Source organism: Leiobunum rupestre, chromosome 11 (genome assembly GCF_980474605.1).
Source record: "Leiobunum rupestre chromosome 11, qqLeiRupe1.1.hap1, whole genome shotgun sequence".
Lineage (NCBI taxonomy): Eukaryota > Metazoa > Arthropoda > Arachnida > Opiliones > Sclerosomatidae > Leiobunum > Leiobunum rupestre.
This window is the reverse complement of record NC_143394.1, coordinates 551,634-576,562: the sequence shown is the minus strand read 5'-3', so window position 1 is coordinate 576,562 and position 24,929 is coordinate 551,634. Positions and strand designations below refer to the sequence as shown.

Sequence of the window (24,929 nt, the reverse complement as noted above, 5' to 3'; positions counted from 1 at the left end):
TATTTTCTCCATAATAAACAAATTAAGCTTAGCCTAAAATCCTGGGTTCGTTGTTGTTGTCGAAAAATTCGCAAACGAGAGCGAAATTGCACCAAGGAGAATAAGATCTTCGCGCGGTACAAAATCCTCCTTGGAATACCAACTTACGACTTGTAGAAGAAAACATAGTTCCAAATCATGGACACTTGCGTTGCCCTTTAACCCTAGCAGGAAAGGTTAAGCTCAACGGGGGCGCATCTCTGGAACCATGGACACTGTATCTCTAACCGGACGGGAAAAGCTGTAGCTTCCACCGTACAAAATCATCTGCCGCCGCCTCCGTCTCTCTGTAAAGTTTCGAGCTGTCAAGGCCATATATTTCGTCACGTGGGACAAAACGTTCCGTTTGAAATGGGGGTTTACATTCTTTCGAATGACCTTGACGGCCCTGCGAATCGAGTACGGCCGACTATTTCAACTAATACGAAGTAGGACACAAACGGACAGTGAGGGGGTACCTCTTTTAGGCTGCTTTTCCCGTCCGTTTAGAGATACAGTCATTAGCGTATGCTTTGGCCACTACCTATCTAGGTTTCAATGGCGAACCAAAGGGGGCGTAGCGATAGTTTTCGGTTGTGTATAGGTAAAGCTACATAATTAACAAAAGTATGCAAGTTCCTATACTTTCCAATGCTAAAGATTTACTGAGATAGACCACTTAAGAGGCCAGGCTAGGATGGACGATGTACCCACTTTCTTGTTTGTTCTTTCGCGTTTGAATTAAAATGGCGTTACCGTTTCGGTCAAGTGAAAAAAAAATCATATAGCTTGCTAGCATTCTCCCTTACTCTTTCTTAGTTCTCGAAGCTTTCACCAGGACCAGGTGACATTATTTATACTTTTGAACTTTACTCCCTCCTCAATGAATACCCTCCGTCCTCCAATCGCCACTTTTACTTAGCACGTAACATAAATTTCCAAAACGAATACATTGACACACTTTTAGTAATTATGTCACTTTTGATATGACACTTAATTATAGCCGTAATTTTGTAGTCTCTGTAGCCTTTTTCCGGGTTAAATAATCAATTCGTGTGTTCCAAATCAATAATTAATTTTTTTTTGAAAGCGCCTTTAATTTTTCTAGGCTTTGAAATTCAACATAAAGAAAGCTATTACATTTTAGAAATTACAGTTATCTACCAAGTTGCGGTATTTTTTAAACATCACTGTCAGTGCCATACATTTTGTTAATTTTTTACTTATTATAGAACTTTTAGTAAACTAAACTGTCGTATTCAATAAAAGTTTTGTGGATGATATTGCTCCCCTACACCCCATTCAGCAATTCGCAATCAAGGGGGCCCCTTAAATCTGCTTATTTAATTCATTTGTGGGGAGCCCATGTAAGGCTATTTTCTTTTGTGAAATTATTTGAACTCCCTTATCCTTTTAAGGTCAGGATTCTCAGGAACCATTTAAAGTGTCGCGTTTTTAGGCAACTAAAGAGATTTATGTTTACTGATGATAGACCCGCAAACGTCACGTGTAGTTTCAAAAGATATTGCTAAATATATATAAAAAATTAATCTATTAAAGTGTTGGTTAAATGTCGGATTCCGATTTGAGTCCAGTAAGTGTTAAAATAAAGAAAGGAAAGAAAAATACCACTCAACAAAAAGAAAAACAGGTTATTTTTAATAATTTACATTGTTTCGCGTATTTATTTTTGAGTGCAGTGGATATCACGACGGCATTTTTCGTTTAGATTAAATTATTTTCAAAGAATCTGTTATATTGGACGCACAATTAAATACTTGTATTATTAATATCGTAGGTTTCTGAATGGAAAAAATGGAGAGAAGATAGTAAGTTTTCGTATTTTTAAGGGTCTTTTGCGTAATGATTCTTATATTAATGAAGGTAATTATTATTTAGAAAAACAAGAACACAAAGTATGGAAAGAACAGCGGAGTCTCAAGAAATTGAAGAAAAAAGAGAAACTAGAATCAGCCTTATCTAAATTTAAGGAAATTGAAGTTGAAGAAAATTCTGTATTGCATGAAAACACAAATACAGTTGCTATTGCAATACCTGGCTCTATTCTAGATAATGCACAGTCTCCGGAACTTAGAACGTATTTAGCTGGCCAAGTAAGCCCTATTGATAAATTGTTAATTTGATTTAATAAACAAGTCATTATTTGTAGATTGCAAGAGCTGCTTGCGTTTTTAGAGTTGATGAAATTATAATATTTGACGAGACCTGTTCTTCACCAGAGTAAGTTTTGTGATTTAAATAATTTTGTAAGTTTTTAACTTTATTTTGCCATAGAGATGGAAAAACCACTGAGGGTGAGTACAAAGGAATTGGCAAAAAGGGGAAAGCGAATGTCCAAATGGCCAGGATTCTACAATATCTCGAGTGTCCACAATATTTAAGAAAATATTTCTTCCCAATGCATAAAGACTTGCAATATGCTGGTAAATGTTTTAGTAAAAATTGAATTTTTGTCTACATGTAATATAAAGTTCTGGTTTTTATTCTGTAGGTTTACTAAATCCACTCGACGCGCCTCACCATTTAAGAGCAAATGACCACAGCTTATTCAGAGAAGGCGTTATTATTGACAGGCCGGTTAAAGAAGGAAAAGGGTCTTACGTCAATATTGGTTTAACTAAAGTAGGTCTGTACAGTGGCGTAGCCAGAATTGGGTTTTGGGAGCTCATAATTGACTAGAGAAAGGTTTTTTTCATAAAACCATTTTTTTCTGGTATCTGTGCCTAATGGCTAGGCCGCTGCATCAATAGTTCTTAGGCAGGAACTGAAATAAATTGTATTTATCCCATTTTAAAATTTCAGGATATTCAAATTGATAAAGTGATCCAAACTGGTGTTCGAGTTACAGTTAAATTAAATAACAATCCAAGTATGCTATTTTAGTGTTTAACTTTTATTCATTGTTTTTTAGATAACTTCTTATATTTTGAACATTTTGACTAAAATCAAAGTGTAGTATCAGTCTTAATATAAATATATAAATGTATTTTCTTGGGTGCATTCTGTTTGATAGATTTAAATCTTTCAGCTTTTGTTACTGCTTTTTTCTCTCTTGGGTTTTTGGCTAAGATAAAAGTGTAGTATCTATTTTTTATTTGTTAAGATCGAAGTGTAGTATCTAATTTTTATTTGTTAAGATCGAAGTGTAGTATCTAATTTATTTGTTAAGATCAAAGTGTAGTATCCAATTTCTTATTTGTTTGTAGTAAAATTGAGGTTTTTGGTGTCAATATTTTATGTACATTGAATTAAAAATCAAAGATTAAAGCATGGTAATTCCTCTTATATTTACAGATAAAAAGCGTGCAACGGGTATTGTGGTTTCTCCAAGTACACCAAGGGAAGAAACTGGTCTTTATTGGGGCTATTCCGTCAGGTAATTTGCATTGGCAGCCTATCACCAACTAGTTGAAATATTCAATTATGTAAATGGAATAAAAATAATTTTCTTGCAGATTAGCTTCAAGTTTGAACGAAGTCCTCAAAAACAGTTCACACGAAGAAGGATATGACTTAATCATAGGCACATCGGATAAAGGAGATTCCATTAATGAAATAAATCTAAAAAGATTTAAGTAAGTTGTCGTTTTTGGGTGTAATTGAAACAATGTTTTTGTAATACAAATTTTTGCCTAATTTCAGGAATCTTCTGATAGTCTTTGGAGGGTTAAAGGGCTTAGAATACTCATTAGAAGCTGATGAGCATTTAACCGAAAGTTCTCCGACTGAAATATTTCATCACTACATTAATTCCTGTCCAAATCAAGGCTCCAAGACCATTAGAACTGAGGTAAGTCTCCACTGTAAGTCTATAATATTCATCCAAAAGCGTGTTTCTTTGGGAAAATAGTTTACCAAGAGCTATTCACATATTGATATCATCAGAGGCCTACAATAGTGTTTATCCACAGTTTCATGATAGCTAAAACCCACTTGCTAATTCATTTATGTCATCATTGGAGCGAACTAGGTTGCCAAGTTTGAGGCGCTGGTTTGTGAAGCAACATTATTGAACCCATTTACTTGCTCGTGTTCAGTACAGCTCTCTAAAAAAATTATATTTGTAACGAATAGGAAGTGATGTACGCTTATGGAGCAATATTATAGTCTTATGGTCTCAATTACAGTATTTAACACAAACTAACAGTATCATTGCTTTAAAGGAAGCAATTTTAATCACACTGTCATCGTTACAATTCAAACTTTCTGAATCAAATCGTTCAGTAATCTAATATTTCTTTAAATTATAATGCAATTTTAATAAAAGATCATTTATCATGAACAAAAAACTCACCATCATTTTAGGTTCTATTATAAGTATAAACCATTAATTAGGTTTGAATTGGGTAAGGTATTTAAAAAAATTACCAAATGTCTCAAAAAATAACTCTCCATACTATTTTAATAATTTAAGTTAAATTATGTTGATTTTCCATTTATACGCTTGAAGGCTTTGGTTGGTACTTTATCGAAGAATAATAAACCTGCCGCCCTTTCAACACTCTCTAATGGCACCTGTAAAAAATTTATTACAGTCATTAGCATATAATATTTTTATTAAAATAATAAGTTATTTTCTTGAAACGTCTATCTTCATAAGCTATTGCTTCTACAAAATACATTTACAACGAACAATAGTGTGCCTTAAAATAAGGTTTACAAATTAGTAATTATCTTCGTCATGGGGAAAAAGTAAGGAGTGTAAAATAATGTGTCAAGGTGATGAAAGTAGGAGAATGGGGGCTTAAAATAAGGTGGTAAACACTAGGTCTTTTATCGCTCCTAATTTTTCTGCTGGTGTTCTCTCTCTTTTGACGTCATCATGCGCGAAAAAAAGCCTGTATAGACCCTTTGTGTATCAGGCCCTCTTGCACTTCTGGTTCATGGTCTCTCGTAAAAATTGTCTTAGCTCCATACTCCTTTTTTCTATGCTTCTATGGAGTGTATTTTTATATTAGTGTGGTGGAGTTAGTGGAAAATTCGCGCCAAATAGGTTTTGAAAATTCATGAGTGCGCCCACTGGTAGTGGTGCCCGAATTTAAGGATTAAAAAAAACCAATAGCTTGAGGTCTATAACATTGTACAAGAATTTGTGGAAGAGACACAAAATATTAAGTTTTATGTCAAATAGAAATGAATTGAATTCGAAATGAGTTCACCTGAGAAGGAGCGGGTTGTTTCCCCATACGAATGGCTAATTTTTTAGAATTAGTTTTTCTCTTTTTGCAAGGCAGAGAGATCAGTCTCCATATTTGGAAACAATAATCGATAAGTGGGAGGTCAAGGGAATTATACAATTGTTTAATAAGTCGTGCAAATTGGAAATTTAAGTTGCAGCGAATCAACCCAGCAATGGAGCGTAAGCGTTTAATAACTTTGTGTGTTTGAGTTGAGAATGTAAAACTGGGATCCACAGTGACCCCAACGTCACGTTCAGAGAGAGTATAAGAAATTGGTGAACCTTTGATAGTGTACTCATTATTAGGGTATTTACGACCTAGATGTAAAACCAAACACTTGGCTGTGTTAAACGACAAGCCGTGGGAATCCGCCCAACTTACTACAGCGTCGAGGTTGGCTTGAAGCGCAAGGTTGTCATTATGCACTTTAATTTCGCGGGAGTGCTTTGTGTCGTCGGCAAACAGGAAAATGATAGTAACACTCGCGACGGTTGGCAGGGAATTTATGAGAATGATAAACAACAGGGGACCTAAGACAGACCCCTGTGGGACACCTTTTTCCACAGCACTCCAAGCCGAAGCATGACCATGCAAGAACACCCTTTGCCTACAACCAGAAAGATAGCATTCTAGCCATTGCAAGGTGTCCCCTTTGATACTGGCTGACTGAAGCTCTTCAAGTAGAATGCAATGTGGGATGGAATCAAATGCTTTAGAAAGGTCTTGGAAGATAACATCAACACTAAAGCCCTCATCCAGCCAACGAGACCAAGTGTTAGTGGCTTGAAGCAGATTAGTAAGGCAAGACCGCCTTGAGAGAAAACCATGCTGAGATGAAGAGAAAAATTGGTACTGTGTAAGAAGGAAGTAATTTGGTCATGAGCCAAATGCTCACAGAGTTTAGGGGCCTGCTTCAGGTTGCTGATTAGGCGATGAGTACTTCTCTCACAAGATTTATTGCGTTACGTAAGCATCTAGGTCATTTGAATTTTCCCGAGGTTTGGCCTTTGAACCCGTAAAATAGGATTTTAATAAGTCAAACTATTGGGGATTTTAGGACGGCTTGACATCCGGTCAAGCTATTGGGGGTTTTAGGAAGGCTTGACTTCATGCCAAACTATTAGGTATTTCAGCCTGTTTTCACTTCCAGTTAAACTATTAGGTATTTCCAGATGGTTTCACTTCAGGTCAAAGTACTGGGGATTTCGGGTCAACTATTGGGGATTTCCAGATGGTTTCACTTCAGGTCAAAGTAATGGGGATTTCAATTCAAACTATTGGGGATTTACAGACGGTTTCACTTCAGGTCAAAGTAATGGGGATTTCAATTCAAACTATTGGGGATTTCTAGACAGTTTCACTTCAGGTCCAAGTAATGGTGATTTCAGGTCAAACTATTGGGGATTTCCGTCAACAGTGAGTGGCGCCCACGCGGTTGACACTATACAGCGCCGTGCCCTTCGCTTCGCGGCCAGTGTTGGTTTCGCGTGGAGTACATCTATGACCAACGTACTCAAGAACAAAAAATGGGACACTCTTTCTTTGCGACGTCGGTTAAAGCGTCTCGTCATCGTAAACAGTGTGGTTCACCGCTCCTGTGGTGCGCTTGCTCCCCTCTCGGCGGCCCTGTCCGACTGGCGTCGCCCTCCCAGAGGCAATCGTGTCGCCTCCATGATTCTTCCGGGCTTCCGACTCTCTGTGCGCAAGCATTAATTTCTTCCCTCCTCCGTTCAGGAGTGGAATTCCCTTCCTGATTATCTCAAAGATATCCCCAACAGGGCCCAATTCCGAAAGGCCCTTGCTGCGTACCTGAACCTGTACGACTAGCTCCTCCTTGTCTCGACGTGATGGGTTTATAACCCTTTGTTGGGCTTAAACTGAACTAAAGAACTCCAGACGGTTTCACTTCAGGTCAAAGTAATGGGGATTTCAGGTCAAACTATTGGGGATTTCCAGACGGTTTCACTTCAGGTCAAAGTAATGGGGATTTCAATTCAAACTATTGGGGATTTACAGACGGTTTCACTTCAGGTCAAAGTAATGGGGATTTCAATTCAAACTATTGGGGATTTCTAGACAGTTTCACTTCAGGTCCAAGTAATGGTGATTTCAGGTCAAACTATTGGGGATTTCCGTCAACAGTGAGTGGCGCCCACGCGGTTGACACTATACAGCGCCGTGCCCTTCGCTTCGCGGCCAGTGTTGGTTTCGCGTGGAGTACATCTATGACCAACGTACTCAAGAACAAAAAATGGGACACTCTTTCTTTGCGACGTCGGTTAAAGCGTCTCGTCATCGTAAACAGTGTGGTTCACCGCTCCTGTGGTGCGCTTGCTCCCCTCTCGGCGGCCCTGTCCGACTGGCGTCGCCCTCCCAGAGGCAATCGTGTCGCCTCCATGATTCTTCCGGGCTTCCGACTCTCTGTGCGCAAGCATTAATTTCTTCCCTCCTCCGTTCAGGAGTGGAATTCCCTTCCTGATTATCTCAAAGATATCCCCAACAGGGCCCAATTCCGAAAGGCCCTTGCTGCGTACCTGAACCTGTACGACTAGCTCCTCCTTGTCTCGACGTGATGGGTTTATAACCCTTTGTTGGGCTTAAACTGAACTAAAGAACTCCAGACGGTTTCACTTCAGGTCAAAGTAATGGGGATTTCAGGTCAAACTATTGGGGATTTCCAGACGGTTTCACTCCATGTCAAAGTAATGGTGATTTCAATTCAAACTATTGGGGATTTACAGACGGTTTCACTTCAGGTCAAAGTAATGGGGATTTCAGGTCAAACTATTGGGGATATCCGGACGGTTTCACTTCAGGTCAAAGTAATGGGGATTTCAATTCAAACTATTGGGGATTTACAGACGGTTTCACTTCAGGTCAAAGTAATGGGGATTTCAATTCAAACTATTGGGGATTTCTAGACAGTTTCACTTCAGGTCCAAGTAATGGTGATTTCAGGTCAAACTATTGGGGATTTCCGTCAACAGTGAGTGGCGCCCACGCGGTTGACACTATACAGCGCCGTGCCCTTCGCTTCGCGGCCAGTGTTGGTTTCGCGTGGAGTACATCTATGACCAACGTACTCAAGAACAAAAAATGGGACACTCTTTCTTTGCGACGTCGGTTAAAGCGTCTCGTCATCGTAAACAGTGTGGTTCACCGCTCCTGTGGTGCGCTTGCTCCCCTCTCGGCGGCCCTGTCCGACTGGCGTCGCCCTCCCAGAGGCAATCGTGTCGCCTCCATGATTCTTCCGGGCTTCCGACTCTCTGTGCGCAAGCATTAATTTCTTCCCTCCTCCGTTCAGGAATGGAATTCCCTTCCTGATTATCTCAAAGATATCCCCAACAGGGCCCAATTCCGAAAGGCCCTTGCTGCGTACCTGAACCTGTACGACTAGCTCCTCCTTGTCTCGACGTGATGGGTTTATAACCCTTTGTTGGGCTTAAACTGAACTAAAGAACTCCAGACGGTTTCACTTCAGGTCAAAGTAATGGGGATTTCAGGTCAAACTATTGGGGATTTCCAGACGGTTTCACTCCATGTCAAAGTAATGGTGATTTCAATTCAAACTATTGGGGATTTACAGACGGTTTCACTTCAGGTCAAAGTAATGGGGATTTCAGGTCAAACTATTGGGGATATCCGGACGGTTTCACTTCAGGTCAAAGTAATGGGGATTTCAGGTCAAACTATTGGGGATTTACTGACGGTTTCACTTTAGGTCCAAGTAATGGGAATTTTAGGACGTTGCATTTGAACTGCATATTTCAAACTTACGCGTAAACCAAGACGAGTATTAGTTAACTTACGTAAAAGGCTGGTAGAGGAACCGAATCGTCAATGGCTTGGTTCGGCATTACGTAAGATTCCAGTTGAAATACCTGGTTTTCCGCCTCAGTCACGATTACCTTGAAGAAGTGCGTTGGAACGGCCACATTGTCACTCCCGATCACTTCGTACTTCACGTAGGTTTTTCCGTCAGGCTCCCGCCTAAGATTGCAGTTTTAATATGAATGAGTTACTTTATTTAAATTCATCGTTTCATTTATGTTATGTTAAATTTATAGTTATATTGTACATAAGTGTGTCACTTCCGCGAGTAAAATTTTCACTAAGAGCCATTTCTAGAATGCACATTTCATTTAAATTGGTGAACTTCACGCGAATTCACTCGGCCCACGGCCGTTTTATCCAATAGACACAAGGGGCATTGAAAAGGAGCCTACAAAAGTTTATGACTTATGAGTATGAAAAATTCCATACATTTCTTCTCAGAAATAGGGCCTACAAAGGTCTTATTGCCCATAGCCAACGAAGGTCTTAAAACAGCTCTGATGTTGAGCCGTTCTGAGGCGTAACACCGGCGATTCATAATTTGTTATTCAGTTATATATTTTTCTAGCTAGAAACACCCCTTTTTGGGTAGGACGTCAATTCTACGTCACTCCACAAATAATCATCAAATTACTAAAACAATTCTTAATATTCATATAATAACCTAATTTAATAATAATCCCAAGGCACCACCTTAGGCCTAAGCCATCTAGTGAAGTTTAATACCTTTACACAGGTGGCCGGGTTACAATGCGTAGGAGGAGGGAGGGGGGCAAGCCATTCATGGCGCGCGAGCCAACAGCTCCCCTACACCATGGACGAACTACTGCCTACACTCACTATTACCGTTAACTTCAAGTTTTCATGGAGAGTGAAACCCTTTTAACCAGTAGGGAGAGAACTTGCAAACTCTACACGAAAGGAGTTGTTCCGAGTTTTCACCAAGTGCCACAAGCGGGTTCCCCTTGCTGTGCGACGATCGTGCTAACCACTCCGCCACCCCACTTTTAACCTAGACCTAATTTAACCAAATCCTAACCTAAACTAAATTAATCAAAATAGCACGATAAACTAGGTTTTGTCATCAATTCGCTATTTCCATTGCCCATGGGGAAGTAATAAGTTGCCGTAATCCGCAATAAAACATCTTCCAGGAAATTACCAAGAAGGAATATTTCCGAGAGCAAGTTACTGTTAATATATTGCTTGTTGAAATAATGGAAACTTTTCCCCTGTACGGTATGCAACAAGTGTTCCCTTTTAACCAAGGGAAATGTTTTGACATATTAAGTCTTAGCAAAAACACCACGTTCTGTTTACGGGTGAAAAGTGTCCATTATTTCAACAGGCACTATATAAACCGTAACTTGCAGGTCCTGGCTCTCGGAAATATTACTTTTTGGCGATTTCCTTGAAGATGTTTTATTGAAGGGCCTATTGGGAACCTTAGCAACGATTAGTCGCTTCTAAATTATCAAGTAGCTGACACACTTATGGAAAGTAATTATAGACTTATGGTGGTAAATAGTACTAGTTACCTGGGTAAATAGAGAGGACCAGTACAAACGTACACATTTTTGTTAGTCTTAGTTAATTTACGGACGTAGCTTTCTAGTTTATTCCAAGAGTCTCTGTTGAAACCTTGGCCGACCTTTTCAACGAAACAAATGAGACAATATTACCAGGAAGTTCACATTTTCGAAATCCAAAGCCAAATCATTTCCATCGAAATTTTTATTAGCATATGTAACATAATCACTTAAGTTACATAAGTAGGTCTTAGTGGCATTTTCTTTATTGAAACCCTTATTCACTGGATATGAAGTAAATTACGTCACTTCCAACTCCGTGACGAAAAACGAGTCATGAATTAATTTTATCACCTAACCTTTTTGATACTGACACCCTCGGCCAGCTCCGACGAAAAACGAGTCATGAATTAATTTTATCACCTAACCTTTTTGATACTGACACCCTCGGTCAGCTCCGACTTGGACTCGCAACTGAACTACATGTAACTAGTATATCATCGTCTTTGGTAGTAGTATATTTAGACCCTAGGGTGATCTGTGCTGAACTAAACCTTGATTGCGCCATAACGGTCAACATCAGTTCAGTTATAATGTTGTTAATGTAACTGATTTATAATGTAATTCAAACCTGGTCTAATTGTGTGTGTTTTTTTACATGGGAATGTTATACAGAGGCATACTTATCAGTTATTATGTTACATATGTTATTAGTTAGGGACAAAGTAAGAATAATAATAATAATCAGCTAGGCTAATACCCAAGGCACCACCTAAGGCCCAAGTTCGACCAAGTAATAACCGATTTCGTGATATTATAGATAAATCCTTTTGAAAATTTTTAACGATAAATCGGTAAACTACTATATGGGTTTCCCCGATTTCTTTGGTTTCCCATTTAAATACAATTTTTTTGATGTTGACTGTAATAGTTAGTGTAGGGAACCTGGAATAAAGTAGTTAGAAGTCGCTTGATGACTTGGGCCTAAGGTGGTTTGGGTATAAGCCTATATAGATGGCTACCGATGACGAATTTTAATACGTGGTGCTTTTCCGAAAGCAAATATTTTTGAATACCGAAATAGTTAATGTCACATTTTTTTGTCAGAATCTGTAGATAAACAGTAAAAAATTTAGCTAAATCTCTAAATAACTGGTTAAAAATCCTGAAATATCGGTATAGATATCGATTTTCTATATTGGTAAAAATTGGTATATCGTTGCTCATTTGCCATATTGGTAAAAAAATAGGTATCAGTATTGAATGGTCATATTGTCTAAATAAAAATCGGTATCGATTTGTCATATCGGCCAAAAATCTGTATTGGTTTCCATTTGCTATATCGGTAAGAAATTGGAATACGTATTGATTGGCATATCGGTAAAAGATCAGAATCGGTATTGATTTGCCATATCGTTAAAAAATCAGAATCGGTATTGATTTTCCATATCGGTAAACAATCAGAATCGGTATTGATTTGCCATATCGGTAAAAAATCAGAATCGGTATTGATTAAGGGTTGCCACACGTCTGGGAAATCAGGAAAATAACTTAAAATGGGCAGGGAAACAGGGAATAGCCAGGGAATTTGAATCTGATAATATTGTGGCAACCCCGTGAAAAATCAGAATCGGTATTGATTTGCCCGATAGATAAAATAACTTCCTATATAGATAGGAAATTTCATGTTGTAGAGGTAACGCAAAAAATTTGGCCGACATCTGGTGGCGGCACCCGAATAATATTATTTGGTGAAGTTCGCACTACACGAAGTCCGTACTAGAACCTTGGTGTAACGCAATCCCAATTGCAAAAGCTTAAGCGAGCTAGTATTAAAAGTACTTTTTTCTTGAACTGCATGAGATAAAATGTAAAAAAATAGCACTAAAGAAATAGCATTCAGTAATGATTTCAAGTTTGTTTTAAACGCTATTTCTTGTATATTTGAAGATATATAGTATTTACCTTGCAAAATACGTTTATTCACAAAACTCCGACCTCGAATTCCTCAATAGGTTCTACGCTCTTGAGAACACAGCCAACTGGCGCAGTCACTAGATGTCAGGGCAATCTCGTGAGAGTCAGTTTGCCCCATTGAAGTTTCCTATTTATATACGAAGTTATTTTATCTATGGATTTGCCATATCGGTAAAAAATCAGAATTGGTATACAATTGCCATATCGGTAAAAAATCAAAATCGGTATCGATTGATCATATAGGTAAAAAATCTGAATCGATATTGATTGGTCATATCGGTAAAAAATCCGTATCGGTATCGATTTCTGAAAGTCCATATCGGCAAAATTAAGATGTCGGTCAACACTAAATAGTTTTTATCGAAACTCTTTGTATCCAGAATTAATCGCGAGTATTTGCTGGAAATCTTAGGAGGTGTTACTGATTAAGGTGATTTCGAAGACATTGGCATACTTGAGGGGAGATGTTACTTAAGAAGAAAGTTTCATCCATGTACTGTTGGGACAGCGTGTGATTTCCGGCGGCCGCCAAATGGCCTCTGTCATAGCCGCTGCCTTTGTAATCTTTGTTCGTCGAACGGAAGATAGGATGCACTCCGTTGTCGTCCTTGAATTCGCACTTCGCGCGATCCACTTCGGGATTTTTCTTCACCGATTCAGCCGTCAAGTGCTCAAACACCCAATGCGCGGTCCGGTTTCGACGGTCGTAAGACTTTCAACGAGAAAAACAAAAGGGTTCAGGAACCAATCGACCTCACGCGCCCAGGCTTAACGGGTTGCAAATAGGCGGACACCTCTGGCGACAAATATCGTGTCGTCCGCAACATAATCTTTGAAGGGTAATGTTTTACATTGCACAACGGAAATTATAGCGGATGACACCAGGTTTTCACCTGATATTGTCTATCAGGCAGGGTTATTCAACTTTATTAGGAAGTTGGAAGCTTTAGAATGGTGCCCATAAGTGAGATTTGCTTTCCCCAATTGCCAAAATTTTTATGAATATTAATTTTAAATATTTACTTCAATATTTATATAATTATGTTCATAATTAATCGTTCCCAACATTGCTTTCTTATTTTTTTCCAGAACCTCTATTTGTGTGCGATAGAGAACGTTGTTGACAAATCAACCCAGGTGGGTGGAAAAGTCTGATTTACTGGGGAAGCGCGCGTTTTTTAACTGTATCATCGTCGTCATCCAACCTCCTTAAAGTTGAATAATCGTAGCCCGATTTTGAGAATCTGTTCCATTGCGACGAATCCCATTCGACCGAAAAAGCCCGCATTTTCGCGGATTAAGGATTCGGTCTAATGGGATTGTCCCATTCGACCGAAAAACCCGCACTTCTCCGGGTTTAGGATTCGGTTTTATCCGTTTCAGCATCTGTCAATACAGCATGCAGTGTTACCTAACCTAACCTAACCTCACCTAAAAAATCAAAAGGAGTAGAAAGAAAAACTATTTTTTTTTGCGGTCGCTCAATTGTGAATATTGCGTCGGTCGATTAGAAAAATACAAAACCCGCCTTTGGGTTAATTTCATCAAAAACATTGGCGGAATTCGGCGCAATGGGAAGATACCGATTTTGACTCGTGTTAAATTTAAAAATGTTTGTGACACTGACCAGGACGTAATCGCCGAAGACCCGAATGGAATCCGTGCTGGGGAAACCAAACCTCATGATCTGAAAATGAACGTGTAACATTTCACCATACGTTCTTAATTATCTTTTACATAAGTGTGTCAGTTCCCTATCTTTCGCGTGTTAAATCTTTAACGAGAGCCATTATGGCCGCGCATATTATTTTTCGATAGAGGTGCTTTTATTTTGGGAGATCGACAATGTTGAGACGATCCTTGGGCATCATGGACGAATTTAAGCCGACACGAGTGGGGGAGACAGAAAAACGTGTGCTTCAATCACCTCGAAAGACGTCAGATTTAGGGGTATTGGGAGCCACGCTACAAATAGTTGCTACATAGTCATTCTCCCTAGGTATATATAAGTAGATTCTTGCCCAAATATTCACGATTAACGTGAATAAATCAGTAAGTATTTCCACTACCTGACACACTTACGTAACTCAATTAACTTAAAATATACTGTCAGTGTAATTTTGAAAAAATTAGGAGCGGCCTGTGAGCTTACTTGGGAAGTCCTGCTGGAGTCTTTGGTGGGCTCGACGGGAACCAGATTCGACTGCGTGACGATCGTCGCCGCTTCCAAGCTGCCAGCCTTGTGTTTTTCGTAAAAAGTAGCGCATAGCCACCCTGCGACACTGGCACCGGTAAGTTTAAGTACGTTTTTATCTAGCAACCTTTTGAACATCATTTCCTTCATGTGGCGGCACTTCAAGCAGTATCAGTTTAAAAAAAAATCGATTTTAAGTTTGAAAGAAATTGATAGTTGTTTAGACGACTATAGTTTCATCCCGGTGTCATTTGAATATAGGATCGAGATGTGATGACGCTGCAACGGAAACCAACAACTGTTCTTACTAGTTTCCTCTCAAACAGGATTTTAGCGAAATATGGGCTTTTTTGCTAATGACACCGATAAGCGGCCGGTTTTAGAAACGGACGTTATTAACTTTTATATTTAACAACGATCTCAGGATTTATAGACTGGTAAAATTTAATTGTTAATTTACATTGAAAAATTATTTTTTTTGTCTAATTACAAAGCCTTTGAATGGTCTTTGGTAAGATAACTTGGTAGGCGATCGTCATTAGTAGACAGTTTCAGAAACTGTCCACTAGTGAATAATAACATCTGTTTCTTCGATTAAAACGGCGTGGCAACCATGTTGTTGAATACATGTAACGAAAGACTTCAATCTTTTTTCTTTGAGGATTTCATGAGTGATTTGTTAATGAGAAATGCCATGTTTTTAAGATCAGTACTTAGAGGTAATTTTAGGCAAAAAAATTTTAATATAAAATGAATAACAAAGTTTTATGAACGATAACACAATGGTAAACGTAACGACTTTTGGAGCACTCCGGGAACGATAGGAGCAGCCCAAAGAAAAACGCCATTACATTTTGTAAATACATATTTTAATTTCCTTTATGAGCATTGCCAAGTTCATAAGCAGCGCTCTTATTTAAATTTTTTGTTTCTAATAAATGGAAGAAGGCTAATGAAGCTCCATTTATGACTATTAATGATAAATGTCGACCACATTAGTAATTTAAGGTAACCTATAACGAATGTTTATCAGTTTCGTGGGTCCAGCTACATCATAATAGTACGACATTCCCTTACGTAACTACGAAATAATTTCCCAACCAAACCTCTGTTTTGAAAATCTTTAAACTTTTAATTGGCTTGTTTAATTTCATTGGAAGTCTTTTTTCGCCTCGAAGGCATATGTACTACCAACATGGGCTAATAAAAGATGAAACATGCTAACAATAAAATACGACTTGTTTATCTTTATTTAATGAACTTTTTAGCCACTTTACTTTATCGCTTATTTCTTGATTGGTCAAAAGTGCCAAATAAACTGGATTTATTTTTCTACCGTGGTGAGGACTCTTGTTGACATTTCGTATTAATTGAGTTAGATATAGATAGATATATCAGCTAGGCTAATACCCAAGGCACCACCAAGCATGGACATTAATTAGTCCATGCACCAAGTTTGGTTTCATGACGCAAAGCGCAGACGGACGTGTTGACATAATAGCAGAAATACATGTATTTCTGATAATAGCAACAGGGATACGTTTTTCGTCTCTATCCGAACTCTCACCTCATGACTCATTTATTGTAGTTTTAAAAAAAATTGACATATGCCTTTTTACCTGAACAATTAAGATTTTCCTTTATATCACCTATGAACAAAATTACAACTTATTACGTGTGCGAAAATTAAATTGAAAATTTTCAATAGCCTTTTGTTTTGCAACTATAAACGCGACGTCTTTTAGTTATTCCTACAGGCTACTGTTACAATTCAAATCTTTCTGCGGTTTCGCGATAAACAAAAAGTCCAAAGATCGAAAACCGTAGAACGTCCTGCCATCTATTGTGTGTTCAAAATAAATTATTGGTCAGTTGTAATAATATATGGCAGGTTCTACTGATAACATAAATAAAATATAAAAATTAAGAAATGTTTCATAATATATAAAATGTAGAAAACGTTATTAGATATAAAATGAATAGTTGCATCTTTAGCTCTTTCTTAAGGAGTCCAGCGATACCCACAGAAAACGATACAAAAATATTGAGCTGCTTTCTAAATTTTTTTGCCAGATTGATCCCAAGGTTCCTAGAAAAAAGATACGCTTACAATTATAGTGATCCGAGATCGTCGTAGTAGTGCATGCACGATTTTAAAAACCTTGCGAGATCGTTTCCTTTAGGGGGCACCACAGACAGTATATATCCTTAAGGATATATACTGTCTATGGGGGCACCGTTTCTTTGGGTTTATAGGGCTTTCGGCTGGCACCTTAAGCACATTCAATAAACAAAAAGGGGGGGCAACCATCATAATGGGCCCCAAACATTAGCCCCGGATTCTACTATGGAGAGGGGATAAGGACAAATTTTTTCGTTAACCATTCGCAAGTAACGAATATAAATTATATACTAAATTTTAAAAACAAATTGACGAAATATAATAAGTTGCATATTTTATAAAATTTCGTATGTGGGTTGAGTTTTGGGATTGGGTGGCTGTGATCGACTCCTGCTGACAATTCAAGGGGACGCTTTAAGCACGGACGAATTACTGTAATTCGTCCATGCTTTAAGCAATTTTGCGACCCTTTTTTAACGCCACGATGCCAGTCTGCTACAGAGAGCATAGTGAGTGACAATCACAGTCGGACGATCCTGTGGATCGGGATTCGGGAGTCAGCAACCGTTTTTCTCGTTGTAGTTCAATTTAATTTAATTTTTATTTGTAAATAATTGAAAAACTCAACATCAAATATGTCGCATTATAATTTCAAGAAAATTACTGTTGTTCCGACATCGAAAGTAAGTATTTTTCTAAATATTATCCTAGTCTGTATGACTAAGGCTTATTACACCACGTGGCTAAGAAATTTGCTTCGAACATACCTATTTTTTTCGTAATTCTGGTTGATGAATTTTTAAATGTTTTAAAGTCGAACATTTAAGTTTGTTAATATTCGAGTTCTGCTCGTAAAAGTGTTTCGCAATTAGACTAGTGTAAAATGATGATAAGATTTCAATCCCCCAAAGGCCCAAACCGTGTGCCTTTTATAAAGGGCAAGCATCAGGCATTCAGGCACGTGTAACCCAATTATTATATATTCCAGGGCCCCCAAAGGTCGTATAGTTCCTTTAATATCCTATATTTTCAAAAATGTCCTATAACATCCTATATTTTAAGCAAAATCCCATAAAAGTCCTATAAAATCCTATAATTTTGATATTTTGCCCATTTCAAATCCAACCACTCACAAGGAGACGACCCGAGGTGATAATCACCGATTTTGTTCAAACTCGGGTAAATGTACACCTCCATGTAAATTGAAAAACCTGCAAGGGAAAAGTTGCGACTGGCTTTCGTTTTGCCATGGCAACCGTTTTTCAAGTTACATAAAGGTGTACATTATACCCGACTTTGAACAAAATCGGTGATTATTACCTCGGGGGTCTCCTTGTCAGTTAAATGGCTAGATTTAGCTATAGGATAAATTCCTATACCAAGTCATTCTAGTCTATACTTTTGTTATTGTTAACATGGTTAGCTACTAGTATATTTTTGTGATAAAATGGTTAAATAGTTTCTATTTTTTAAGTGAAAATCAAAGATTTATTTCTCTAAATATAGATTTTGTTTTTAAATGCATAAAGTTAGTATATTAAATAGCATATATAGTCCTATAAAATCCTATAATTTTCTTAAAATAGTCCTATTTTTCCTTTAAAAAAATTGAAGATTTGAGTGGGGGCCCTGATATTCTTATCTTTAAGGTAAATTCAAAGTGAATGAAATATTAACTTGGTACCATTTTTCAGGATTTTATCGATATAACACTTTCCAAAACTCAAAGGAAAACACCCACTGTGGTACATAGACATTATAAAATCAGTCGAATCCGGCAATTTTATATGCGTAAAGTAAAATTTACGCAACAGAGTTTTCATGATAAATTGAGTCAAGTTCTAACAGATTTCCCCAAAATGGAGGTAAGAGTTTTTGGAGGTTTTGAAATTTTTTTTGGCTGAATTGATTTGCTAGTTTTTTTCAAACTATTACCACACTTTTAACCATGTTTAATTGCTATGTTTTAAATTTTTGTGCACTATTAGAATCATGGTTGTAAATATTTTTGAATTACTTAGTTTTTAAATACTGAATGAGTTTATTTGATTTACAATGTTTTGAATAACCTAGCACATCAATTCGGCTTCAGATCAAGATGATTTGAGGGTCTTGCACAGATGTGCAATATAATTCGCTAGTTCAGGAACCAAATATGGCCCTATCTGTATTTGGTTTATGGTTGTTACTGCAGAATTAGTCGTACAAGTTTTTGCTTTTAAATAACACTTCAGAATTTATATAGTATTTATTTGCTTTTTTGCGTATTGTAAATATTTAAGTTTGGCGTGACTGTATTTTGCATGGTTTTGTAATAACTAGTGTGTGGTTTTTGAAATTTTTAAGTTTTTTTTAATGGTTTAACACGGATTAAATTTGAAAGGAGTATTTAAAAAGTTAAAAAAATTTTAACTATTGGGGTAAGCGATCACTTTTAATAATTCATACGGTTAATTTATTATAAAATTGGTCCTATTCTCTTTCTAATCAAAATACAGAATTTAAGTTCAACTAAAACTATTTTCGAGTCTAGCGAGAAATACGCACATAAATATGAATAAAAAGTTAAGTCATGAGGAATATAGGTAGATTTGGGTTCTAGAATTTATAGAAGGACCCAAAAATCACTGATTTTCAACATTCCAATTTCTTTTCAATACTTAAGGTTAATTTCTTGTAGGATATTCATCCATTTTTTGCAGACTTGTTAAATGTATTGTATGACAAAGATCATTACAAATTGGCTTTGGGACAGTTGAACATGGCTAGACATTTAATAGACAAGTAAGCATAGTCACCATTAAATATAATAGATATTTCTCAAAAATGTTCTATTAATTCTTGGTTTATAATACCTTAGTGTAGCTAGGGATTATGTTCGGCTCTTGAAATACGGAGATTCACTTTACCGATGTAAACAACTGAAAAGGGCTGCCCTTGGAAGGTATAAAAAGTTATTTATAATCTAAAAAAACCTCTTAGACATGAATTTTGAGTTTCTTCATTCCATATATTTTTAGGATGGCTACAATAATGAAAAAACAAAATCAAAGTTTGGAATATTTAGAACAAGTTAGACAGCACTTATCCAGGCTTCCATCAATTGACCCAAATGCCAGAACGCTGCTAATATGCGGATTTCCAAATGTTGGAAAATCCAGTTTTATCAACAAGGTACGTTATCTTCATCTTTTGGTGGGTGGTTTTAATAGATGTGAAAATTCAATACCATCCAAGGCTTACTTTTAATATGATGAATAGAGATTCAACTCTGAATTTATGTGGACAACTATAACCTTTCTGATAAATAGCTCTTTTTAATTTTATAAACATTAAACTCTTATGATTATATATATATATAAAACATGCAATTTCAATGTTACAGATAACGAGGGCTGATGTGGATGTACAGCCTTATGCTTTCACAACCAAATCTCTATTTATTGGCCACACAGACTACAAATACCTGAGGTGGCAGGTTATAGATACACCCGGGATCTTGGACCATCCATTGGAAGAAAGAAATACCATTGAAATGCAAGCCATCACTGCTTTGGCTCACATTAGAGCTTGTATTCTGTATATTTTGGACATATCGGAACAGTGTGGACATAATTTGGAAGAACAGATCAGTCTCTTTGAAAATATTAAGCCCCTTTTTACCAATAAGGTGTGTGCTCAGAATTTAACTTATTGACTTTTCCATGGACATGGTTAATGGATTTTTATTTTTATTTAGCCAATCATTCTTGTAATTAACAAAAGCGATGTGTTAAAACTTGAGGAACTTCCTGAAGATAGAAAAGTACGTGATATTGTTGATAAAACTCCGTAGTTAATTTGTAGTTAACTCTTGGGTCAATTTTAGGCAGTGGTTGCAGACTTGATAAAAGACGGAGTTCAACTTATGGAAATGAGCACACTTACTGGGGATGGTGTCATGGAACTTCGCAACAAGGCCTGTGATATTCTATTGACTCATCGTGTGGAGAATAAGATTAAAGGGAAGAAAGCGGCAGGAATTCTGAATAGGCTTCACGTTGCTGTTCCAACTCCAAGAGATGCTAAAGTACAAATTTGCTGTAATTACAAACTAGAGTATTACTTGAATTTTTTTTTATAATTCTAGGATAGACCGGCATTTATTCCTGAAGCGGCTTTATTAAAGAAAAAGGCAATGGAGTTGGAAGAAAAGAGAAAACTGGTAATATATAATAAACTTGTCTGTAATATATGATATTGTGATTTTACCGTATCACTAGGGGTGAGCGAGTATCAATTTTTGACTACCGAGTCGAGTATGAGTTTTTATAAATTTTCTTATCGTTTACGAGTTTTAAAATATCACCTTTTCTAAGCTTCGAGCCCTTAACGAGTCTTAAAAAATTTTCACGAGTTTCTATTGAACCATTACATTTGGGAGTTTTAATATATTAAAAAAGTTAATTAGATCATCACTTTCATCCAGGATTACTTGTAATGAAATGCGAAGTTCGCGCAGTATTTCATTTTATGTTTGAAACTAAAAGTAAAACTTAAAACGACACAGCCAATGCTAGCTGTTTTAAACATCACATGACAATTTAATATTCGAAATCTGTCATATGATCCAATAAAAAAAAGTACCTGATAAAGTATGACGTCGAATGTTTTTTGTGAGCCCTAATTGGTGGAGAGCTATGACGTAATTTTTTGAAACTCTATAAGAAGAACGAAAGCTGGGCGAGTTTTTCCATTTTTTATCCGAGTACTCTAACTTGATTTGAGTAATTGGTTTACACGAGTGCTCGCATAGCCCTGAAACTCGTTAATACGAAAACTGCTTAACGAGTCTTAATCGAGTTTAACCTTGAACCAATTTTAAACTCGAAAGTTTGGAGAGTTTCTGGACAAGGCTTATAGAGTTTTGAGCTCGAACTCAATTCGAGTACTCGATTTAAGCGAGTGCTCGCACACCACTACGTATCGCTACTGAGTTTCCATATTAGTAGAAAAGTTATCAGTATTGATTGATTGTAACTCAAAATTGGTATCGGAATTGGTTAAATTATAGCTATATATAATAGCAATGATTACATTCCATAGATATGTTTGTTAATCGAAAAAAAATTACTGAAACTTTGTGGAGTGTTATATCTATAGAGATAAGCTCCTTAACAAGAATAATGTGCCAATTAAAAACCAATTCAAGAGTTGATCCATGGCCATGGTTCATTGCATGATATCTCTATGATGAGGCAAAAAGCATGTAGTATTCCAAAGGAATTATTAGTGATCATTCTACAAATAGATCACACAGAGTTCTGAATGGTTTTGTCTCTTTTTAGGAGAGAGATATTGAACTTGAATTAGGAGAGGACTACATTTTGGATCTTAAAAGTATGCCATTTTTTAAATTTGTTAATGGTATATTTCTAATAATTTGTTTTTGGCAGAGAATTATGACTTGCCTGAAGAACAGAAATATGATATTATTCCAGAGTTATGGGAAGGTCATAATATTGCCGACTACATTGATCCAGAGATCATGAAGGTAAGAATTGCGGGTATTAATAATTTAATGATTCATTTATTGTTAATTATTTTTTAATGTTGTTTTTTAGAAACTAGAAGAATTAGAAGAAGAAGAGGCAGGTAGATTTGCTTCAGGATTTTATCACGACTCTGAGAGTGAAGAAGATGAAGAAATGATGGAAATTAGGAGACAGGCTAAGTTGTTAGTGATTAAAATGTTTCTTTTCAAAAAATATTTATGCGTTTAAACTGAGATGATGTTCTTTGTAGAATTAAAGATAAGAAAGCCATCATGAAGCAGGAATCCCAAATAAACAAAAGGAGTAACAAACCTAAGTTACCCAGGAATCCTCGTACTGTAAGTATCGGTTTAATTCTATTTTTGTGCACAGTTAAAATACTTTTTACATAATTACTAATGATGTAAATAGTGCCAACTTACGTGCAAGATCAAAACATTGAAGTTAATTAGCAGTTTTGCAACTTTGTGTGCACAACTGTTCAGTCGGCTTCAAAACAAAAAGTTTATGGACTATAAAATAAATTAAATTAAATATGAATTTTCTTGCAGCGTGACAGAAGCGTAAGCCGTCTTCGATCAGAAATGAAACAATTAGGAGTTGATATCGAGCATCACAAGGAGGTAAACATTTGGAGAACTCTTAAAGATTATTTTATTTAAATGATGAACTTCCACCAACACTGACAACCTAATTTTTAGTTGTCTTTGATGTAAACTTTTAATTTTCTGATAATTTCATTCCTCTCTGAATTCATGTTTTTTATCATGATTTTAATTTCGCGAACCGGTTTTGTATTTCAGAATCATTTTGATGAAGCTGTGGAAACTAATGAACCACGTAGAAATTTGAAACGTAAACGGGAAGACAGTATGGGCAGGGTGAGAAGTAGCTCTAAAATTCCTAGAGATGAATCTGGAGTTAGAGATGTTAAGGTAATTATTTTACGATAAGAGTTACTAGTAGTGTCTGACACAAACTTGTATTTTACCAGTATCGAGATTTAAATCCTGATTGATACTAATTTATCAGGAAAAACTACTAATTTTACAGATTTTTACGGAAAAGCCAGTATTTTCAACCAGGGGAATAGGCTTAGCTAATTTATTGCAGTTTTTTTTACATGAAAATCGGTTGTTAAAGGGTTTCAAACTGGAAAATGCTAAATTGGTAAACAATATGAGTTAAACCTCGAAATAGACTTTTCTATTAAAGGGAATATAATCTCATGTATTTAGTCTGCAGTTCTGGCCTCTCTTGCCTTGGGTGTTAGAAATGTTTGGCGCCACTGTACAGGGAAATTTGAAAAATTGAAGTGGTCTTGCTTAAATATTGCTTTGCCGGTTATATTCCCTTTAAGTAATGGTTGTATTATTTATATGTTTTTTACCATTCTAGCATAGCTATGATAAACCAAATAAAGTGGGGCTGCAAATGCCAGGGACCCTAGATTATAAATCAAACAGGCTGAAGTCAAATTTTTTAGTTAGTGTAGGGATCTGTTGACTCGCGTGGCATGCTGAAATAACATTTTTTAATTTTTATTGGAAAAGCCTATTGTTACTGATATTGTTGAATTACAATATTAGATAACACTAGTTAAAAGCACAAGAAATTGAGCTTTTTTTGCAAAATATTTGTATTAAAGCTAAATCTAGGTGCAAAATAAATTATGGTATTTTAATTAGCAGCAGGGCAATGATATTGCCTTATCTGTCCAGTCGGATACCAAACAATTTTCTTAATGTGTCTAATTGATACCTATTTCAACCTTATCCTCAATACTCGATGTTTAATTCAATTTCTTTTGCTAATTTAGACTTTAAAGAAAGTTAGAACCATGGCCAAAGCAGCTCAACATAAGAGGAATCTAGCAGCTCGAAAAGGTGAAGGCGATAGGAAGATTGTTGATTTGAAACCTAAGCACCTTCTTGTTGGCAGAAGAGGAGTAGGGAAAACTGATCGTAGATAAAGTTATGTAGATGTGTATTATATTTAAATAAAACTTCCAATTAATTAAATTGCCATTGTACTTAATTTACAAGGTAAAACCACAAGTGCAATACCTAAAGGGGCCATTTTCTATTCTTTATACACAGCATTTACACTTGGAGCTACTAAAAATTATTAGTGTTTATGAGGTATTTAGGGTTTTTCGAAGGGAGTAAAGATTTTTTCCAAGATGACGTTAGAGTTATCACTTATAGCGTTTTCCATTGAAACCACTCTAAGGCTGACCTGATTTTGTCTCTTACGTCATCGCTCTAAATCGGAGGACAAATATAAATTGCTCTCAATAAAAATTTTTTTAAGAGAGCAGCGTACCATCTACTATCTGCTGAATGTCAACCAAAAGTGCATGAATTTCGTATTCCATTGGCGATCCAAGCGATCTGAAAATTTTGCTCCGTCCCGAGAGATGGGGCAGCTTGGATCAATCTGTGAGAGAGCAACAGGGTCAATGGAAAACGTGAATCCATCACTGAGCTGTACCTCTTTCCCCCAATGGAATGTTAAGTT

General features: G+C 36.6%; 3 protein-coding genes across 3 annotated transcripts; 2 read left to right on the top strand and 1 right to left on the bottom strand.

Moving 5' to 3' along the window:
- Positions 1-1,476: 1,476 nt before the first annotated feature.
- LOC149921065 (28S rRNA (uridine-N(3))-methyltransferase) lies at positions 1,477-4,327 on the top strand. The gene is made up of 11 exons (XM_090162545.1): positions 1,477-1,669; positions 1,817-1,847; positions 1,918-2,132; positions 2,189-2,259; positions 2,314-2,462; positions 2,531-2,661; positions 2,842-2,908; positions 3,334-3,415; positions 3,495-3,614; positions 3,682-3,829; positions 4,203-4,327. The coding sequence occupies exons 1-11, from the start codon at positions 1,589-1,591 to the stop codon at positions 4,269-4,271; spliced, it is 1,164 nt and encodes a 387-aa protein (XP_090018671.1). The 5' UTR covers positions 1,477-1,588; the 3' UTR covers positions 4,272-4,327.
- On the bottom strand, positions 4,240-16,473 carry LOC149921064 (endonuclease G, mitochondrial-like). Its single transcript, XM_090162546.1, has 7 exons — positions 16,373-16,473; positions 14,712-15,032; positions 14,187-14,246; positions 13,014-13,271; positions 10,592-10,704; positions 9,029-9,209; positions 4,240-4,554 (listed from the first exon to the last, which is right to left on the bottom strand). The coding sequence occupies exons 2-7, from the start codon at positions 14,901-14,903 to the stop codon at positions 4,459-4,461; spliced, it is 900 nt and encodes a 299-aa protein (XP_090018672.1). The 5' UTR covers positions 14,904-15,032; positions 16,373-16,473; the 3' UTR covers positions 4,240-4,458.
- A 904-nt stretch (positions 16,474-17,377) lies between these two features.
- Non1 (nucleolar GTP-binding protein 1) lies at positions 17,378-24,430 on the top strand. The gene is made up of 16 exons (XM_090163066.1): positions 17,378-17,558; positions 18,570-18,740; positions 19,556-19,659; positions 19,736-19,819; positions 19,896-20,049; positions 20,261-20,545; positions 20,615-20,680; positions 20,744-20,944; positions 21,005-21,079; positions 22,203-22,254; positions 22,311-22,408; positions 22,479-22,591; positions 22,660-22,747; positions 22,961-23,032; positions 23,213-23,344; positions 24,229-24,430. Exons 1-16 carry the CDS (start codon positions 17,511-17,513, stop codon positions 24,379-24,381), a joined length of 1,896 nt encoding a protein of 631 aa, XP_090019192.1. The 5' UTR covers positions 17,378-17,510; the 3' UTR covers positions 24,382-24,430.
- The last annotated feature ends 499 nt before the right edge of the window (positions 24,431-24,929 follow it).